The 18,581-nt window shown below is 32.2% G+C and overlaps 2 protein-coding genes across 4 annotated transcripts in view; one reads left to right on the top strand and one right to left on the bottom strand.

The window, feature by feature from the left end:
- LOC130447048 (pancreatic lipase-related protein 3-like) overlaps positions 1-18,359 on the top strand; it is a 45,610-nt gene extending 27,251 nt beyond the window's left edge. Inside the window, exons 4-6 of the mRNA XM_056783673.1 lie at positions 13,211-13,396; positions 13,453-13,618; positions 18,275-18,359. Coding sequence (XP_056639651.1) covers positions 13,211-13,396; positions 13,453-13,618; positions 18,275-18,344 — 422 coding nt within the window. The 3' untranslated portion in view covers positions 18,345-18,359. The remainder of the gene's footprint in view (positions 1-13,210; positions 13,397-13,452; positions 13,619-18,274) is intronic.
- LOC130447015 (lactosylceramide 4-alpha-galactosyltransferase-like) lies at positions 141-10,983 on the bottom strand. 3 transcript variants are annotated; one of them, XM_056783621.1, is made up of 5 exons: positions 10,633-10,983; positions 8,333-8,610; positions 2,986-3,543; positions 2,667-2,909; positions 141-521 (listed from the first exon to the last, which is right to left on the bottom strand). In XM_056783621.1, the coding sequence occupies exons 3-5, from the start codon at positions 3,501-3,503 to the stop codon at positions 218-220; spliced, it is 1,065 nt and encodes a 354-aa protein (XP_056639599.1). In that variant the 5' UTR covers positions 3,504-3,543; positions 8,333-8,610; positions 10,633-10,983; the 3' UTR covers positions 141-217. The 3 variants fall into 3 exon arrangements, with proteins under 3 accessions (XP_056639599.1, XP_056639608.1, XP_056639590.1); XM_056783630.1 differs by lacking the exon at positions 8,333-8,610; XM_056783612.1 differs by lacking the exons at positions 8,333-8,610; positions 10,633-10,983 and adding an exon at positions 7,913-8,314.
- Positions 18,360-18,581: the final 222 nt, after the last annotated feature.

The raw sequence follows: 18,581 nt of genomic DNA, 5'->3' as shown, positions 1-18,581 counted from the left end.
AATCCTTGAAACTCCCGGATATTTAAATGTAAATACTTATGTTGACCCATGATATAGAAGGTTGGTAAACATGATGGTGTCAATTGCCAGTATTGAATGTCAATTGTCAAAATGGAGTCTATTAAACAGAAATAGTCACCTCATTTTTAACAAATTTATTTAAATGCAACGACAATATAACTCGATAAACAGCTCTGTCTTCAAATAATTAACAATCTTAAAATACTTCATCACATTCATTAACAATTTTAGGACAATATTTCTTAGCAAAATATAAATAAGGTATATTTTTTGAGGTAACAGGTATTTTTATTTCTTCACTAAGCTTGTTCCACATATGGATCGTAAAACTATTTTGCGTCATATTGATCACAGCGTCTAGAAATTCTTGTTCGAAATACATCCGCCAATTCTGCCAAGGCACTGGGTAAAATACGTTCGCAGGGTAAGCGGTAAAACCTCCGCATTCGTTGTCCAACATATCATCTGTCGTATTGGATCCGCAAAGCGTATGGAGCAACCTAAATGAATTAATAGATATTTTATAAAAATGGTTTGCAAGATTTTTGTTCAAATTTCGGTTTGTAATACGATTTAGAGCTAGAGAATTTTTCGTTAATTTGGGTTCTTTACTAATTTTTCTTAATCGTCTCAAACCCTATGAAGACATAATAACTTGTAGGCCCTTCAATTTATCAAGAACTTACTACCCAACCAGAAAATCTAACAGAGCTTTTACCTTTGCCAGCTCTGGACTTTCACACCACATAACAACCCTAACGATAAAGTGTGGTGCATCGTCTGGGATGAGATAACGGCATTTGACTTTACTCATGGCAGTTCAGAAGTTAATGGGAAGCCCAATTATTTGTGTGGCAGATGAGACCAGTGGCCAAAACCGAATTTTATAGCACACTGTAAAAAGAAGAATACATCGTACTAAAAATAACTGTGAAAGACGAGGAGAAAAAATTACACCACAACTGTGAGGCTTTAACTACGGAAGGTATGGCAGTGGTGATCTATAAAACCAGTTTTGAGAAAATTTCAAATGTTTTGAGCTCAATCATGTACCACGATGCAGCAACGAACTCATTTCGCCGTCAGCTATTTCTCTAGCTCAACTTGAACGAACCACGAAAGAAGAACAAATCTTGAAGCTAATTTAGAATCAAAAATGAAGAGGAAGGAACTAAAAAACATTCAAAGAAAGAAATTCCCATAAGAAATGAACATGAAGAAAGTCGTGATTTTGAGAAAGATGGATATTAGGATATTATTGATATATTCATCAATCTTGATACTTAATCTACATATACAAGGATATATTGAGAAATTCTTAACCTACTATAGAAACAAACAATTTCAATGTCAAAATATTTTATTACTCAATATATTCTCCTCTTAATTGGATACATTTATTACAGCGAACCTGCAACGTCTCTAGATCTTTCAAAACAAATGTTTCTTCTTGCTCTGCAAACCAGACCTTCACAGCTTTTATTACCTCCTCGTTGGAAGAAAATTTATGATCTTTTAAACTTTTTTTAGTTGAGGAAGGAGATGATAGTATGACAAAGCCAAATCCGGTAAATAAGGTGGGTGTTCTAGTAATTCAAACACTAAATCACGAATATTTTGCATGGCAACATGAGATTTATGTCTAAGGACGTTGTCCTGCAAAAACAAAACAGCTTTCCGCGTCTTTTCTCTTTAATTTTTTCCCGTAGAGTGGTCAGTAATGTCGAACAGTAATCTCCAGTTAATGTTCTACCCTTATCCAAAAAATCAATCATGATTACTCCATGGCAATCTCAAAAAACTGAAGCAAGAACTTTTCCAGCAGATTTTTGGACGCGAATCTTCGTAGGTCTTGTCGCCATTCCATTGATTGTTGCTTTGTTTCTGGATCGTAGACATGTACCCAAGTCTCATCCATAGTAACAATTCGGTTTAAGAAGTCTACATCGTTTTCAAATCGAACACAGATCGAACGCGATGCTTTTACCCTTGCACGCTTTTCGTCAAAATTCAAACATTTGGGAATCCATTTTGCAGCAATTTTTCTCTTGTCCAAATTGACGTGAACTAAATGATGAACGCGTTCGTATGAGATATTCAGTGCTTCAGGTATCCGTTTTAGCCCAATTCGACTGTCTAATAAAATCATGTCATGAACTGCATCGATATGTTTGGGAATTCACACAGAAACTGGCCTTCTTGATCGTTCATTATCTTCAATGGAAAATTTACCTCTTTTGAAGCTTGCAGTCCAATTTGTCACGGTTGCATACGAAGGACAATGATCACCAAGGGTATTAAGCATATCTTCGTAAATCTGCTTACCTCTTAATCCTTTTAAATACAGGTACTTGATGATGGCTCAATACTCCAATTTTTCGATTTTCACAATTTCGATGGACATCCTTTTTCTTTTAATTTATTGCGTAACTCTGGTTTATTTTTTTGACGTCAAACTTTACTCTGACACATCTAATAAGTTATTGTTCGTTGCTATGGTAACGCAATATTTTTTTGATGTATGGAACATAACTAACTAGATATCAATACATCCTCGCATAATACATAAATCTAACAGAAAATTTAAATTATGGCTCTTTCTATTTCTGGAACAGATATGTTTCAAACATAATTGATTTCTTTACCTTGTTATAACACCAGGTCCATTCGTCGACCATTTTTTTCCATCGAAACTACTTTTCAAATCAAACAAACAATCTTCTACGTATTTGTGACCGTTTCCTGTAGCGTCGAAATTCAAGACACCGGAAGCCACCACTGATGTAGATTCTATCCCCGCATAATTTATATTCAGATCCGTCAATGGTCTTAGAACTATCACATCTAGATCCATATAAATTCCTCCATATTTCCAGAGAGTTAGATACCTTCAACAAAACCTTTTACTTTCTATTCAAAGTTACTTGGAATGTTTGCTATCAAACAATTACTTTTTGAACACACCTTAACACGTCGCTGGCGTGGGCGACGACATGTAAAGAGTTCTCAATCTTCCCTGAGCTATACAAATTTTCAACAGGTGATCCTTTTGTATAATTTTCGTAATTTAAATGCAAAATTCTAACATTAGGATAACTCAATAGAACTTGTAGGAATCTATCAGATTCATCTCCTTCGAACTTAAAATTCATCGGTGACGTATAAAGCAGATAAACTTCTGAGGTAGGATTCAATCTAGCTGCGCTTTCTACGGCGCAAGCTTGTCGAGATTTTATCCATATTTTGCCTTTGGTAAACGATTTACAGGAGGTCTCGTGAAAAAATATGGACTTTCCTTTTTTGGGGTTATAATTTGCTATATTGGGAAGAGTATCTTCAGTCTTTATGCGGTAACAATGTATGTTCTCTGTAGTATATAAAAGGCAATGGACTGTTATTATTATCACTAGTAAAAATATACAATATAATAAGTAGGTTATCAATCTTCTGCGGTACTTGTAGAAGATAAAAATTTTCCTCATTTTTAGAGGTTATTTTGTTAGGTGAAGTCATAGGAAACACCTGTAATAGAAATAGACTATTATGTAAAAAATTCAACATATAAAGTTGATAATAAGATGAGTTAATATATTTTAAGGTACAAGAAAACTACCATTTACAACAATTCACTTTGGTAAGAGGAGATCTTATAACTTATAAGCAAATTATTGATGGATTGCTTCATCTAACTCATCCTCCATCGAGAAACATCATTATTTGTAAAGCGCAGATGTGTAGGCTGAAGCTCTGAGGATAGAGAAATATAAAATAAAACTAGCACAGGCGCTGAGAAGACCGATACCGATAGAGCATTTCAGCTTATCGGACAGTCTCGAGGTCAGCCTTAATGGTGATGCGGGAATTATTCTAGTGAAACTACGTAGTTTGGAAAAAATGACAAGAAAAGCAAAGGTGTTCGGGGTGAGAAAATCACAGGAGGAAAGGACTCACATGATAAAAAAATTATTTGGAGAAAGATTAAAGCGTAACGTGGCCGACGAAATTAATACCACGCGTGCAACCTTGAATAGAAAGGCACCATGACCACATAATTTCCATCTGAATCGGGGTATTTTGCGCACTACTTGCACATGATGTGGAAAAGGGGTTGTTCCTACTGCGATGGAATGCAGAATGATGCTCTGCATACTTTGTTCTACTATGAATGATATACGGTGAAAAGAAAGGAATTGACGAGAGCTGTCTGCAGGCACTGGCGTGGTGAAGATGTCGAGAGATGGTAATCTAGTTTTTTAATACATTTAAGAAGTTCTGCGCAGCAAAAAGGTTGATCTAGTGCAAGCCCAAATGACGAAGGAGGAAACCCAACGGGAGCTAATGTGTTAAACAGTTCCAGGTTGGTATTTGGAAGAAATTGATACGGGAAATGATGAACTTCCAAGTGTAGCTTCTTTTTCTCAGCGTGTCGTATCAAATCCCCTTGACGTTGGCGACCAGCATGGCAAACTCTCTTTATCTTGAGCTAGTCCAAATAACTGTCCTGCTTCTGTTATCCTAGTCCATTATCTAATATTCTTCAACCATGAGGCTTGTTTCTCTCCAATTCCTTCAATTTTATCCACCATAATCAACTGGAGGATACTAAACCGACTACTACGCATTATGTGTCCCAAATAAGCTATTTTCCTGCATTTGATGTTATCTACCAACTCATGAACCGCATTTGCTCTGTTAAGGACTGCATCGTTTGTTTTCATAGCTGTCCATGGTGTCTTGAGTATGCGTGTATATAACCATATTTGAAAAGCGATTAATGGTAGATAGTCCATGCTTTGACACCATATAAGAGAACTGACCATATGTAACATTTGATCATCCGTTTCCGGAGGTGAAATTTAAAATTATCATTAAAGAAGAATGATTTCATTTTAAAAAATGTTGTACGAGCTACCTCAATTTTACATTTTGTTTCCTTATCGGGATCCAGTTTATCAGTAATGTGGCAGCAAAGATATTTGAAACTGGACACTCTTTGAATCGTTTGTCCCTTTACCTATAACTGTGTTTCATGGTACGGTAGGCGACTAAATATATTTAGTTTTAAAACAGTTAATATGTAAAACTGTACGTAAAAGCATTTTTTATGTTTTTAAAAAAACTGTAAGGCTCTTTCATATCTTTCATTTGTAATTCTGCTAGACAGTTGGACTATCTTGAGTTTTCTTTTATGTCGATGAACATTTTATTTCAAATAGCCTCCACGAAAGCAAATCATTTGGATATAAATCTCGCGATTTGAAAGGCCATTTGATTGTACCACGTAAAGATACAATTTTTTTGTTAAATGATTTATGATATCATGATAATCTCCATCAATACAAGAAGCCGTTCACTAAGACTCTAATAAAGTCCAGTGTTTATTTTCCATTGACCATTATCTTATGGTCCACTGGTTATATGTGGGATGCATGGGAAATGTAAACTTATCCGTAAAAAGTATGCTTTGCATATTTTTCATCCATCAGAGTTTAATAGTCATCCGTTTGATATAGTTTTCGAAACATAATTCACGAGTAGTTGTGATTTAACGCAAAAATTCTGAAGTTAGACCACTGGTGAAGTCAAAATACGTGTCAAGAAAAACAAAAATAAGAATATATAAAACAGTAGTAAGACCCACCGTAATATATGCAGCAACATATGCAGATGAAGCCATGTTGGAAAGATGGAAGAGGAAGATACTAAGAGCAATCTACGGAGGAGTACACACAGAATAGGGCTGGAGGAGAAGAACTAATAAAGAATTTGAGGAACTTTATGGAGAAGCTACAATAAGCTCGTTTATTAAGTGATAGAGAGTGAGATGGTTGGGACATGTTGAGAGACTACATAGAGAACGGATGCCAAAATTAGTACTGCAAAGAAGACCAATAGGGAAAAAGAGAAAGGGGCGACCAAGGAAGATATGGTATGACTGTGTAATAGAAGACCTAAGAATTAATCATGTTCAGAATACGAGCTGTGAGCTGTGAGCCGGAAGGAATGGAGAAATATTGTGTGGAAAATGGAAAATAGAGGACTTTGATATATAATATATAAAACTATGTAATATTGCCATTCTTGTCCTAAGCCTACATGGCCTATAGAGCATATTAATAAAAAAAAGTTGTCATTTAAAGGAACAGAAATCATTTTGTTTTAAATCATTTCAAGTACTTCTCCACGTAAATCTCGCTCTTGTTTTAATACTGATAGTTCGCGATTCTAATAAGTTGAGTCGAGTGGTATAATGAAACAGTTTACTATAATTTGTTGCATCTTCTGTTAACATTTACACTGATATATCGGGAGTGAATTGATAATCCCTTATATCTTCGAAATATTTTTCTAGTTCTATACAAATAACTAAATTACTATAAGTGTGTAGGGTTGTATTTGTAATCGAAAGCGTTATAGATAATGAAAATATGCCTTAGTTAGGTTAATAAATTAATCTTTACTAAAGTAACAAATTCATCTTAAATTAAAATTCTCGATCGCTATCTAAACATCAAAAATAATTATTCATATTTTTTATATTAATTATGTCAGTTAAAAAAAAGGTTCATCTCTCAGCGCAATAGAATGTAGAATATTTTTGGTTAGTCCGTCTTCAGCTAACACAAACAAACTGTATGGTTTTCCCAGGCGAGAACATGCCACATATAGTTGTCCGTGGGAAAAGCATGTTGTTTCCAAATCTATGCCACATACAGACAATGTCTGGTCTTATGCCTTATTGATCGTCATAGCGAATGCCTAATTGGGAATTGAGTGCATTTGAATTCAATTGGCACATCTGTAGGAATCATAGGGATTCGTGACAGAAACACAATTTCGCCTCGAAACTTTCCATTCAAAATGATAGCTTCAATAACGTTTTTCATTAATTTTTTTAATGAATTATGGTGTGCCATTACACACTCGTGGTGGGTTCAAGTTACGAAGCAGAATGATCGGAGATCCAACCTTCAATTGTAAATGGTGTGGTAGCATGCCTGGCAAATCCAATAAATTTAAAAACTTAATTAGATAATTCACACTTTCGTTGGTTTCGCAAACTGCATCGATACATTCGTATGGCACCAAATCCCCAGGCAACAACTGTTGTATCTTTAAATTTAACCCATTGACGTCCACATTTTTTGCTTCCAAAAGTCGATGATTGTGCCGAAGTCCGTGTGCCGTCTGAGAATTTAAACCGTCTTTATCTGTTATTAATAAATTGTGAATAAATAATTATTGAAATGAAAAATTCGTTCATTACCGACTCATGTCTATTATGAAGGACACAATATGAATTATGAATCTGCCAAAGTTTTGACAACTTGAAAAAAACTACAAAAAAAGTCTATTGTTAGAAACAATATATTGCTCAAAATGATCAATGCATCAATAAGAAAACTGATTTAAATAACCTTAATGTAATTTATGCATATCATTTAGATTTTGAAACAACAAATTCTATAAAAATTCTACGCCATTAACATTCAACTAACCTCACCAAACCTATAAATTTCAACTTCACTTATAACGACCTAACCTATAAATCAATGGAATAATTATTGGGATAAAACTAAAAAGAAATTATAAATGATTATATGGAAATAAAAATCGAGTAAAGATAATTTATCTTTGGTAAATGATTTTGCTTCTTAAAATAAAAATGAGAACGTATTTATTTGTATCAGTGTAGAATTCGACGTTAGTCTCTCAGTGTATTCTGGAGTATTTCACGTTAACATATGTCACTATTTTGAAATACTTTTCGCTTTATCAAAGGTAATAAGAATACTTCTAAAAATTAGTTACCACAACGGCCTAAACAAATTTTCTATTCACTCAACATTTAATATTTGAATGAATAATTATAATTTGTTTCCAGACATACCTGTAATGTTATATATTCACCACACCCCCATTTTTTCTAATGTCTGCCTGACGTAGTTACCGAGAGTGAAACACGCGACTGAAGGGCTGGAGTATATGATCGCTAACCCCATTTGTTATGCCGTTCCCTGAAGTAACCAATTCGCAGAAAGGGAAAACATAAATTATACGAGGAGTAACGTGAGCGAAAGTGTTATAAAAGTTTCGAGGGCTATTCAGATACTAAAGAACTTTCTGGAATTAGCTAAATACACCATTTCCTAACGAAACCTTCGTCAATTATACCTCTGCGTAAAAGAGAAGATAAAAATCAAGCATCGAATTATGGCCCAATTGCACTCCTTCCCACGTTATCTAAGATCATAGAAAGATTGATGAAAAAGAGGCTTTTATCATTTCTGTTTAAATATAAAATACTTACTACCGATCAATTTGAGTTTTTAAGAAACACATGCACAAATGATGCTATATTCAGTCAGCTTGTAAGCGTTACTACAACGATGTCATCTTGCAAGCCAATAGAATGTGGAGTGCCCCAAGGTTCAGTACTAGGCCCTATTTTGTTTCTTCTGTTTGTAAACGACACTTTATCTTGGAGCAACCCTGATCTCACGATACCATGTCTAGTGACCCAATCACCATTTAAAAATTCATTGCAGCCTTTTTGATTAAATAACACCACCATTGACGTAGGCGAATCTGTAAAATTCTTAGGGCTTGTCTACTCTGTGAACGACTTCTATTCTAATAGTAATATTTAATTTCGGACTTGCTGCATACTGGTTTAATTTTTGTTATGGACGTATATACAACTTATATACCAATTATCACCTATTACTATTACGTCTAATTTTGTTAGTTATTTTTATGTTTGTTTTTTAGTTTTTACAAGCTTTTGTCTACAAATTGTAACAATTTAACAATAAATCATCTTTCTCTTACCTGATAGGATCTTCAGGTCATTGCAATGTAATTTGATTATCGAAAAAATTTGAAACGTGGAAATGTTGATGATTTTGTTATAAGTTAGAGCTCTGTATATCGTTACAAGCAAATTTCGAATATTTTTAAATTATTTGAAAGATTTCGAGTATGAGTTTCCATTTCATTGAAGAGTATTGAATACAGATTATATTTTCATAGAGGAAGACAATTTTCTGAAGCTTATGGATATATTTAATATAACTAAATACACTTTTAAGAATTTAATTTACTAGAATATTGAAGCACTTAAGTCGGGTGGAAACGTGAAAAGTTATTTCTTTGCGTGCCCGTGAGGAAATAAATGAAATTTGGAAGAGAATACATTATAAATAACAAAATACATGAATTATTTCTGGAATACGAGGGTGGTCGGAAAACTTTTCGACACAACAAAGAAACAGGACGTTTTGTTCCATAATCATTTTTCAACATAGTCTTTTGTTAGATCTGTACACTTACTGTAAAGATGTTCTAAGCTTTTCAACCCTTCCAAATAATAATAACCGTCTTTTTTAGACAACCCTCGTGCATTTATACACATGGACAACGATATTTCGGGTTCAATTATCCTCACAGATTACCGTGGTTTCATAATGTCATAGAATCGTTGTTTAGTTTTTAATTAGATGCAGTTTGCCACATACAAATATTCTATTACATTTGTATATTAAATAAACAGATAGACATACTACACCACAAATTTATTGAAGCTCTAGATCTAAGACTCACTTCAAAGTATTTCAATTTTGAGGATGAACTAAATAAAAAAAATTGATGGTGATACTATTAGAGCCTGCATATTGATTATTATATCACAATTAGTAATGGAGGATAATGAAAAAACTGCCTTAGCAAACTGTTAATAAATAACATAAAAACAAATTTAACTTAATCGTTCAATTTGCGACTATTCTGAAGGGAATACGCTTTATAACATATTCAAAAGAGGAAAAAACAAATATTCTAATCAATAAACAAACAAAAAAGTGAGTATAAACATTCAAACGTAAAACCTGGTTCCTCACCAACTAATAAACACCAAAAATAAATAATATTAGGTACGAGTTTCCTCGTAATACGTAATTGTGATGGCCTTTACATAAGACAGACATCATAATACATAGAAAATAGATTCAGAATTCATCAATATGGTAAAGATAATAAATAATAAAATAAATAAAATGTAAAATAACAAAAAAATAATGAATTTGAAAATAAAAAAGAATAAACAATTATTTCATGTTTGAAAATAAGTTTCTATTTTGATATTCATGTTTATAGATAATCTTCTGATTTATATAATTATGAAAATTATTATATTTTGATAAGAGACCTAAAACCAATATAATTTATCATTAAAACCATATAAAAAGATATAAGAAGTGAGAAATTGATGAATAATTTGAATTGGAAGTTGCTTTTTTGTATATTAAATCTCAGAACAAGAAAATTAATATAAAATCACAGACATTTTTTTATATTCACTTGGTAGATATAATTATAAGAGTAGTCAATGACAAGTTATATTTTGATAAAGACTAAAGTTCAAAGATATTTTCTATTAAAATATTTATTAAACGATACATAAAAGCAACATCGATCATCAACACAAATCATTTTAACCAATATGCATAATAGTCGACTGTGACCTATTGATTGTAAACCTATAATAATTGAACGTTCTAGAGTATTTTGATTATATATAAATTGGATATTTTACACAAAAATGATTATTACCTTTCATTCCACTGATAATCGACAGCACTGATTTTCGTTTACATACAGATGCATTTTTAAAAATAGTTGTTCTTCACACTTTTTTCAGATATATAAACGAATATTTTTTTAATTTATTCCAACTCGTAAACTCAAAAATTGTAGAAAAATGTACGTTAATATGTTTTATTCCATAATGTCTCTTTCTTAATGTTACTTTTCTTGAAACTTATTTATCTATAAATAACCATTTCGAAACAGAAACAACTTGTACCAGTCATTCGATAACTACTGAAAATCGACTAAAGTATTTTTTACATGCTCTGGAATAAAAATAATATTTCCTCTTACCCAGCGATATAGACGACAGACGCAATTCCAGGACCGGATGATAATTTATTTAAAATCGTAACTAAGCGATTAGATACGAATCAGGAAATTCATAATATTTATAATAACATTTAAAGGTCAATTCATTCATTAGAATAGAATAGAATAGAAAATAGAATAGAAAATAGAATAGAAAATAGAATAGAAAATAGAATAGAAAATAGAATAGAAAATAGAATAGAAAATAAAATAGAAAATAGAATATAAAATAGAATAGAAAATAGAATAGAAAAAAAAATAGAATAAATTTATATAAATTTCATATTTCACAAAATATCATCCCCCGTACCATCGTGTCTTTAACACTCTATTGTAACGAGAAAATAAATTACATAAAATCAAATATTGACCTTCAACCAAGTGGTAATTGGATCTATTGTTTCAAATTAAATTCTATCAACCTCGAGACGTATTTCAATATTTGCAAGAATAAAGGAGGATTCCTTTGCTCCGCTACTGACCCAAATAACTTTTTCGGAAAAGTAACTCAAGTATGTCAACATCTATACCAACAACAACAGTTGTAGAATATTTGACAAGATCTAACCTAACATTCTTGTAAATATAATACATTTTTTGTTTATATTAGCTACATTGACCGATAAAAAAAATATTTTTATCTACAACTATCACTTAATCGATGGAGGACTGAGAAAATATTTACAAATGACACTCCTTACTATTGTTAATTGGATATTATTGACAATTCATTGTAATAAAAAATAAGTTGGAGCAAGGTTGCTATAGCATGCTATAGTTGTGAAATTTTATTTACAAACACTTATTGTGCCTTTGCGTTCAAGATGAATAGTACGAGTGCTTTTAATTGAGTCGAAATGCGTAGCAGTACTTTTCCTAACATAAACCAAAAGCACAATAGAGAAACTGCTACCCATTAAATATTTGAAATATTGTGCAATATTTCTTAAATAGTGATAAAGGTTGCTCTGGAACTTTTCTCTAATATTTAGAGAAACTGCAGTATGAAACTCTCCATATGCAACCCGATAAAAAGAAATATGGAGGCGTTAAGTAGGGCGATTGTGGTGGTCATTTTATGATTCTTATTCATTCTTCATCTATTAGAAACTCTATCATATATCCATTTAACAATGAAAAGTGATGGAGCTCCAGCTTAATGAGCGGTTTTGCAAAATCATGTTACTATTCACAACAATTAGTTTTTATGGGTCTATTAAATCTAGAAGTATAAAATTTAACATAACACTACATATTGTAATATTTTTCTTACTTATTAAAACAGTTTTTAACGGTGAGCTGGATTATATATATATATATATATATATATATATATATATATATATATATATATATATATATATATATATATATATATATATATATATATATATATATATAATTTGCAACGAAGTCTTTGCCAATTAGTTTATGAATGTTTTCATTATGGGAGTGTGGCAAATCATACCCCAAAGTATTATTTTTTCCAAAAATATCGATTTCAAATTCTACAGTCTACACATTTAATCCTATTTGTCTCTTTTGGGAATCGTTACATTTTAGTTTTGTGAAAAGAATAAAATCAACTAATATTGATTAGAAATTGACTGATACAAAAGTTTCTACTTTCTTAGATTGAACCTGAATGTCATAACCATGTAAAGGACTGTTTTATACAATTTTTTACATATTTTGTTTACAATTTTATCATCAATTCAAGAGCGTCATTTTCCAAATAAGAAATGATTGTAAATTTTAGTATATGTGAACCTAAAAATATGCTTTTTACGGAAAGATTTTTTTCAATTATATTTTATATAGCGGTCATGATTTATTCGTCAAACCACCCACTCTACAAACTGTATAATCCGAAGGACGAAAGAGGAAAAATAATTTATAAAGAAAATAAAATGAGAGAAGGACGTTGGCCTAGAATAACACAACGACGCAAACTAATGAGGCGCCGCCTCGCCGCTTCCACATTGTGAAAATAGTATCCAGGATCGGCATTTTGTTAGCATGAATTCGATTTTTTTATAAAATGGTCTTTGTTCGGATCAGATTTTTTAGATGAAACTCGATTGCAAAAATATCACTTTGAAACTTATAACTTTGGTAGCAGAGAACAATTCATTTCTTAGTATTATGAGTTTCGCTTTATTATTCGCTATTATCATAATTGAAGTAGAATCAATGTATCAAATAATCTGTAAATGGATTTTGGTTACAGGTTTAGATCCAGCCCTCCCGTTTTTCGCCACCTTTAACAATGACTGGAAATTGGATCCAACTGATGCATCTTTCGTCGATATCATACATACCAGCGCTGGGACTTTTGGTAAATTGGAAGCAGTTGGTGATGCTGATTTTTACGTAAACGGAGGGTCCTTACAACCATTTTGTTATACAGCAAAGTGTGAGTTTCATATGTTAACATTTTTCCAATAAGAATAAAAATATTAATTCTAATAGATCCTCCGATATGCAGTCACATATTATCGGGACTCTACTTTGCTGAATCGATATTAAATCCAGGAAGTATCTTTTTGGGTACCAAATGTGATAGCTTGAGCAGTTATTATCTAGGATTCTGTGAATCAGGTGCAGTTGCAATTATGGGAGAGTACACACATTTCACGTAAGAGAATATTGTCTATGAATCAAATATATTTTTCTGTGGTTAATCATGAATAATGAATATTTTCAATTAGTAGATATCGGCGATTATTTTCAACCAACTAAAAATATAGTATAGTCTATTTTTATTTACGAGAGAGTACCCAGGTGACACAACTAGTTTTATTAACGAAAAATAACCGTTTAAGTAAGAATTTTTGGGAGCCAAACACGTTTAACCCAGATATGCCTGAAATTTTTTTTTGTTTTTATTTTGTTCTTTCTTATTGTAAGTAGTTGTTTTTATGTCTCTGAAACATAATCATTTGGAAATTTTCGATTCCCATCTGTAGTTTTTTCAAAAATGACTGTCCTTTTAGAAGGACTGTAGGCACTTGAATACTATAATTTTATTTTCTATAAAAGTAAAATTTTATTTAAAACAAAGTAACATAAATTTATTCAAAAAATGTATAGAAAAAAAATAAAGTTTGATTAGATTTCTTTCACATGGTAAGGCTTAAAACATACAACACGTAATGCAGCATCACACTTCTCACACTTGGTGGAGACTTTTTTGTGGCACATGCGACACCTGGTTTGCTTCCCTTGTGTCACAATTAAGTGATCAATACGATCATATCTCATCTCACAGTTATGTGATTGTGACAACTTCGATCTCTTCGCAAATTTTCGTTGGTTTCCTTCTAAAATGGTCATGACTATTCTCCTTCGAAATCCTAGATGATCCAGTTTTCCATTTTGTTCCCTGTGAAGTTGCCATGCATTTTGAACCGCAAGATCTAACATGTGAAATATAAGAGGAATGTACCACTTCTTTCCTCTCAAACCTATTCTGTAGAGACTTATATTTTGATCTGCCCTGTCAACGCCTCCCATATATTTGTTATAAGTAAATATATTATGAGGTTGGTCTACCTTAATTTTCTTTTTTTCTTTGAGAGAATAACGACTAACTGAATGAGTAGGGTGAACAGGCAAGGCATTGGATGCTAAAGTGACAACGTTATTGTCATGCCATTTAACAACTACAGTGTTTTCTTCGTTAGTTTTGTATTCAATAAAACCTCTACTTTTTTTCTTGAACTGGGATTTATTTGCCAGTGGACATTTTGACGTGCGATTTTCTCTTATGGTTCCTGTTATCTTCAAATTTCTTCTAGTCATTTCACTCAGAAGTGGTGTAGTCGTAAAGAAATTGTCGCAAAAACTGTGATAGGGAAAGCTTTGAATAGAATTGATTATGTCGGTATATTGCAGAATCACAGATGGTCCTAAACCCAGTTCCTTATAACAGGGCTTTATTTCTGATTTGGCACCTTGGTACGGCTCTACCCAAATAACATACCCTTTGCTGGTACAACCTGTCCATAATTTGTACCCATAACGTATGGGTTTACCACGTATGAATTGCTTACAGCCATGGCGACCATAATAAGGCACCATGGCTTCATCCACACTGTGATTTTCAGTTACTGGTGCATACTGTTGGAATAAACTGTTCATTTTATTTATCAATAATCGTACTTTGGCAAATCTGTCTGTCTTGTCTAAATTCGTGTTATCACAGCAATGTAAATTACTGAAAATATACTCAAAACGATCTCTAGATAACGAATTTATAACAAGCTGATTTTGCGTGTCAGAAGAATTTTCCCAATACATTCTACGTCTGGGTAATTTTTGATAACCAGACAGTAGTAGGATGGCGAAAAAATTTTTCATTTCTTCTTTTGTTATGTTTCCAACCCTATTTTTGCTTGTAGCGTACATATTAGAATAGTAGACAAATAAATCTATAACTTCGTCACCCCAAAATAACGAAAACAATTCAATAACCGAATTTTCATTTTGAACAATTTGTGGTTTTGGAACTTCTATATTATTAGGTGTTAAGTCTTGGTTTCTCCAAGCATAATTTTTCTTCACATATATATGTTTTTTTTCAGAAGACGTTTTACATCCGACAATGGCAGATTTTCTTCATTATCATCACTACCTGAATCGCTTGGTAAAGAAATATTAACATCTTCTTCAACATTAGGTTCAAAAATTTCTGCCTCGGCTAGAAGTTGCGATCCAGGCAAATTGTTAATATCTAAATGATCTTCATCGCCTGAATCTTCATCAGTAACTTCCTCGCAAGAATTTTTGGGCGGCATAATTGTAAGCGATATTTCGTCATCAACTTCATTGTGATCATCTTCTTCAATGATTTGCAATAGTTCATTCAGAGTGAGACCCCTGTAAAAGAATATCGGTTTGCCTACTGTCCTTCTAGAAGTACACATGATTTTTCTGATACTGATTGATTAAAAACGGTTCTTTTTATAAGCAAGCTGCATCAGCTAAAACCTGATACATACATTTACATGCATGTTCAACGAAAACTAAAAATAGAATAAAACAAAGTCCTCAAAAACTTACCCAACTAAGCGGAAAGGTAAAGGTTCGTCCATCACAAATTGTTTTACCACGTGCTCAATAAAACAATAAACTTCCACTGATTTTGTAAAAGATATTTCAAGAATAATGTTTGGGGTGACATTTGGTCAAGCGACATCTAGATTCAAATAACTGTATCTCAAAAAATTTAACAAATTTAAACTTCTTTTCTAGCTATTATACAACTATATAATTATTTTGTTATTCGCATAAGTGACTAGACGAAAGAGGTTAAGTTAGAAAGGTTAGGTTATAATATATCTCTATTGAAGAATACTTTATAATGCGTGAATCTTTACTGTTCAGATACAAAGAACCGACCCAATATTGAACTAAAGTGTCCATATACTTATATAAGCTGACCAATTATCTACGAATACTTCTCGATCGAGCATAGGTGGAATTTTTTATTTTTTTCGTGAATGTATTTTTCAATGACTTTGAAAGACTTTAAACCTTAATAAATAATTTTCTAGCCCTTACCAATTAATAAGACCAATTGAACTCTTATGACTAATTCCTGACCTTTCAGATTTTGTAATTGGTCAATTATTCCGCACATGGGTTGCTAAGATCGCAGAGCCTAATGCCAGTTCATTATTTTAATCTCAGTAATTTTCTTCTAAAAAGTTTGGTAAGGATACTCAAATTACACTATCCCTTCTTTTTGAGGTAAGTACCAGGCCCAACAAAGAAAACACAAAAGTTTTGAAAAAAAAAATATAGTTATTTTTCTGCGTAATCTTCTTCTATTATTATTATTATAAAAATCGTCAAGCTCCCCAAAATAGCATGCATCTCCTCTTCATTTATGGAAAATCTTGGACCACCGAGCCATTTTTTCAAATCTGGGAACAGGAAATAATCCAAGGAAGCTAAATTTTGCTAATAGGGTGTATGAGGTAGTAATTCAAATTTTAATTCATCAATTTTGGCCATTTTAATAACGGATGTGTGAACTGGTTAAACAACACTTTCTTCTTAGCCAAATGCGGTCGTTTTTGCTTTATTTCCTTCGGTCAAACATTGCAATAAGTTCGCAAAATACTCGCCGTTGATAGTTTTTCCTTTTTTTAAGAAAGTCAATGAAAAACGACGCCATTACCTTGCCTGCAGATGAAACGATCTTTGCCTTCTTTGGAGTCACTTCTCCCTTTCCAGTCCATCGTTTTGATTCTTCTTTTGTTTCGGGTGTGAAGTGATAATCCCTCATTTAACTAATCTTTTAATAGATGACATTGAATATAAATCTGAATCAGTGTTGTAACCGTACCACAAACAAATCATCCAAGGTTGTTTGCAATAACATGTGATCATTGGATTGAATGAAGTTGTACAGTTCAGCCTATGGGAATTAATGAAATAGATTGAATGCCAAGAATTATTGCCAAATAGTTATAATCACCAGATCCTGAAAACTTTCTGGACACTGTTTTTGAAGATCTGCATCACGCCTGGCAAATAATGGCGGAGATTTAATTACCCTTAAACGTCATGGGGGATGGAAAAGTTACAGTATCACCGAGGGGTAAGTAGAAACCTCCAAGAAAAAAAAGAATGAAAAGGCGGCGATGTTATCAAAACCTCCATGCTCTGTATCAACTGCAAGAGCTGGAGTTTCAAATTCAAGAAATTATGAAGAAAATAATCATATTGTTTTGAATTCTCAAGAAAACATTCCCGGTATTTCAATTAAGGGAGGCGATTTTAACCATTTTGCCTTATTGCAACAGTTTTTTCTATTACCACAAAGGATAACACAAATTCTGAAAAATGCCCTTGCAAAGTTTTTAGAGAGTGACGGTGTTCATATCACTACCATATCATTGCGAGCTAAGCCAATGTATATGTTATTTCATACGAAAATACTGGAGGTATTAACTTGAAAAAATATTTTAACTTTTTAAAATGTCCACTAAAAAAATTTATCCGCTTACGGATTACGAATGTATTATTATATTAATAATCTCTATTCTCTCATCCATAAAAATGGACTATAACGTCACGAAACGATTTAAATGAGAGCCAATTGGTGTAGTCAACAATATTTTTGTAGAGTTTTGTTGTCCGCAATTGGCAACACTGTCAGTATTCAATTGTAATAATAAGTTTTTTATAAATTATCTACAAGAAGGTTTTCTCGAATTTTTCAATATTCTATTTTTCATTTACATGGTTTTTTTGAATAATAATATGTTTTAATTCGTTTCAGAACTAAGGGAATGTATTTTGTGAAAACAGCAACCAATCCGCCTTTCGCATTAACTTTATTGAAATTTTAAATAAATTATTTGATTTATTAGAATTTCTTTTTGTTACCCAGGAAAATGAATACAACAAAGGAAATCATAATTCTGTCTAGAGTAAATTGTGAGTAATGAAGCAACACAAAGTGTAGATTAATTGATTTAAATCACTTCACAGGCTATATTCAACATTAATAAATATGTAGAGGAAATCCCAGAGATTTGAATCGCTTTTCCTATAAAACATAATAATTTCTTGTTCTTAGGGTTCAA

The sequence above is a fragment of the Diorhabda sublineata genome, chromosome 1, assembly GCF_026230105.1.
Source record: "Diorhabda sublineata isolate icDioSubl1.1 chromosome 1, icDioSubl1.1, whole genome shotgun sequence".
Lineage (NCBI taxonomy): Eukaryota > Metazoa > Arthropoda > Insecta > Coleoptera > Chrysomelidae > Diorhabda > Diorhabda sublineata.
The sequence above is the reverse complement of the archived record's forward strand: the minus strand, read 5'-3'. Positions and strand labels throughout refer to the sequence as shown.

What these genes read in the sequence shown, in the direction of transcription:
- LOC130447015 (XM_056783621.1), bottom strand. Translation starts at nt 3,503, where the DNA reads ATGAGGAAAATTTTTATCTTCTACAAGTACCGCAGAAGATTGATAACC. An exon ending in CACGCCAGCGACGTGTTAAG is followed by an intron (nt 2,910 to 2,985) that starts GTGTGTTCAAAA and finishes GTTTTGTTGAAG; the next exon opens with GTATCTAACTCTCTGGAAAT. An exon ending in GGACCTGGTGTTATAACAAG is followed by an intron (nt 522 to 2,666) that starts GTAAAGAAATCA and finishes TAATTCATTTAG; the next exon opens with GTTGCTCCATACGCTTTGCG.